General features: G+C 36.8%; 1 protein-coding gene across 1 annotated transcript in view; it reads right to left on the bottom strand.

The window, feature by feature from the left end:
- LOC115227072 (glutamate receptor-like) overlaps window positions 1–2500 on the bottom strand; it is a gene marked incomplete at both ends in the record, with an annotated part of 10847 nt that overhangs the window by 1817 nt on the left and 6530 nt on the right. The window contains one exon of the mRNA XM_029798001.1: window positions 2008–2169. Coding sequence (XP_029653861.1) covers window positions 2008–2169 — 162 coding nt within the window. The remainder of the gene's footprint in view (window positions 1–2007; window positions 2170–2500) is intronic.

Below are 2500 nucleotides of genomic sequence, written 5' to 3'. Positions count from 1 at the left end.
CAAGCAATGCTACGGGGACAAACACAGACACACACAAACACACACACGCATACATATATATACATATATACGACGGGCTTCTTTCAGTTTCCGTCAACGAAATCCACTCACAAGGCTTTGGTCGGCACGAGGCTATAGTAGAAAACACTTGCCCAAGGTGCCACACAGTGGGACTGAACCCGGAACCATGTGGTTGGTAAACAAGCTACTTACCACACAGCCACGCCTGCGCCTATACATAATTAAGGTTGATAGAGTTTATTGCTTAATCTTTGATCAGAAATTACTGTTAACTGATCAGCTTTAATTAATGTAAACGAATAACTAAATCTGTTGATTTTAGACAATTAGCAACGTTTGTGAAGGAAAAAAAAATATGTGTGGTGAGTAGCTTGCTTACCAACCACACAGTTTTGTTTTCAGCCCCACTGCGTGGCACTTTGGGCTAGTGTCTTTTATTATAGCCTCGGGCCGACCAAAGCCTTGTGAGTAGATTTGGTAGACGGAAACTGAAAAAAGCCCGTCGTATGTATGTATGTATGTATGTATGTATGTATGTATGTATGTATATGTATGTGTGTGTGTGTATGTTTGTGTGCCTGTGCTTGTCCCCCCAACATCGCTTGACAACCGATGCAGGTGTGTTTACGTCCCTGTAACTTAGTAGTTCGGCAAAAGAGACCGATAGAATAAGTACTAGGCTTACAAAGAATAAGTCCTGGGGTCGATTTGCTCGACTAAAGGCGGTGCTCCAGCATGGCCACAGTCAAATGGCATGAAACAAGTAAAAGATTAAAGAGTAACTGGACATGAAGGCACAGATACTAAAGCTGTGGTTGTGACCAACTTATATTCTACGCATGAATCAAGCTTTGAATAAAAGAAAATAATAATTGATAATAATTAGCGTGTAGAAGAACAGCGAGAATCGGAATGATAATGTACATGGGCATTCTTAATACATTTCAATAGATTTGAACGAGAATATATGTATGTATATGTATATATATATATATATATATATATAATTTGAAACTGACTTATTGGAAGTCCACCTGAAGATTGTCGATCAAGACAAGAAATAATTGTAGTGGCGGTTTTTTTGACTATTTATTAAAATTTTATGTATTGATTAAGTCTTTCCTTGTTTGTTTTGCAAAATAGTGGTTTTGTCTCTAATAATATTTTATAATATTTTACTATAAAATTGGATTTAATCCTAAATCTGATTTTTTCCCTGTAAATTTGGATTTATTCCCTAATATTTATATATATATATATATATATATATATATATATATATACATATACATATACATATACATATATATCAATCAGGGAATAAATATACATTTCTTTATTGCCCACAGGGGGCTAAACATAGAGGGAACAAACAAGGAAAGACAAAGGTATAAAGTCGATTATATCGACCCCAGTGCGTAACTGGTACTTATTTAATCGAACCCGATAGGATGAAAGGCAAAGTCGACCTTGGTGGAATTTGAACTCAGAACGAAGCTGCAGATGAGGGAAAAGAAGCAAAGGAAAGCGAAGGATGATGTGGATGTCAAGCTCGACGAATTGGTTCGAAGAAAGAAGCATTAAACATCATCAGGATGTGGAGCTGTTACAGGAAACAAAAAACAGAGAATTGTGGCAGAACATGCCATATGTCCTACATTCTGGATATGGCTTTTAAAGAAGATATTACAAGAGCCACAGCTCCTGTTTAGGTCCATTAATCGGAGAGAGTGCTTTGACTGAAGTGATACAACTACGTCGAAACACCAGTGTCTCAAAGTTTCCCTTCGTTCATGAATCGAGTGTGTTGTCGACATACATCGTCTGAGAGAGGAAGATATTACCCGAAGGCGAAATACAACACCGATTAATATATTCACATTGAAATCTGTTGAGGCGTATTAAAAAATAAATATGTACGATATCGAAAACAAACACAATACGTAAAGAAATTATAAGTATTCAAAGAAAGAAATTGAAACTCACCGTTATGGTGTTAACACCGGCCCCTGGCCATTCTGTTGGGTCTATTGTTAACCAAGATGATAGAAAAACTTTGACTGTCATATTATTGAAGTCGACTAATTGAAAGCCGCTCACATTACAGCCGTAGTTTGGCATTTCTTTTAAATTTAACTCTTGGATACCCTGTGTGAGAAAGGCATAGTATTATACAAATTGATTGGAAAATGTGCGGAAAAACACATACTAGCATACACACACATTCACAAACGCATACCTATACATAGGTACACATATACATTTATATCTATACATGCATACACATACACTTATACAAGTAGACTCGTACACATATAGATTTACAAGAGAGTACAGACTATATAAATGCGTGAGCGCGGGTTTATTTCTCTCTGATTCTCACAGAAGCGTTTCTTTCGTTAAGACGCTTTCTGGATCGTCTCTTCCATGGCTGAAATGTGTTTGAAACCTGCTTCATTCAGTCCTGGGCTTTTGCGTG

This window comes from Octopus sinensis, unplaced genomic scaffold (assembly GCF_006345805.1).
Source record: "Octopus sinensis unplaced genomic scaffold, ASM634580v1 Contig01565, whole genome shotgun sequence".
Classification (NCBI taxonomy): domain Eukaryota; kingdom Metazoa; phylum Mollusca; class Cephalopoda; order Octopoda; family Octopodidae; genus Octopus; species Octopus sinensis.
Note: the sequence above shows the minus strand (reverse complement) of the source record. Positions and strands in the feature narration are given on the sequence as shown.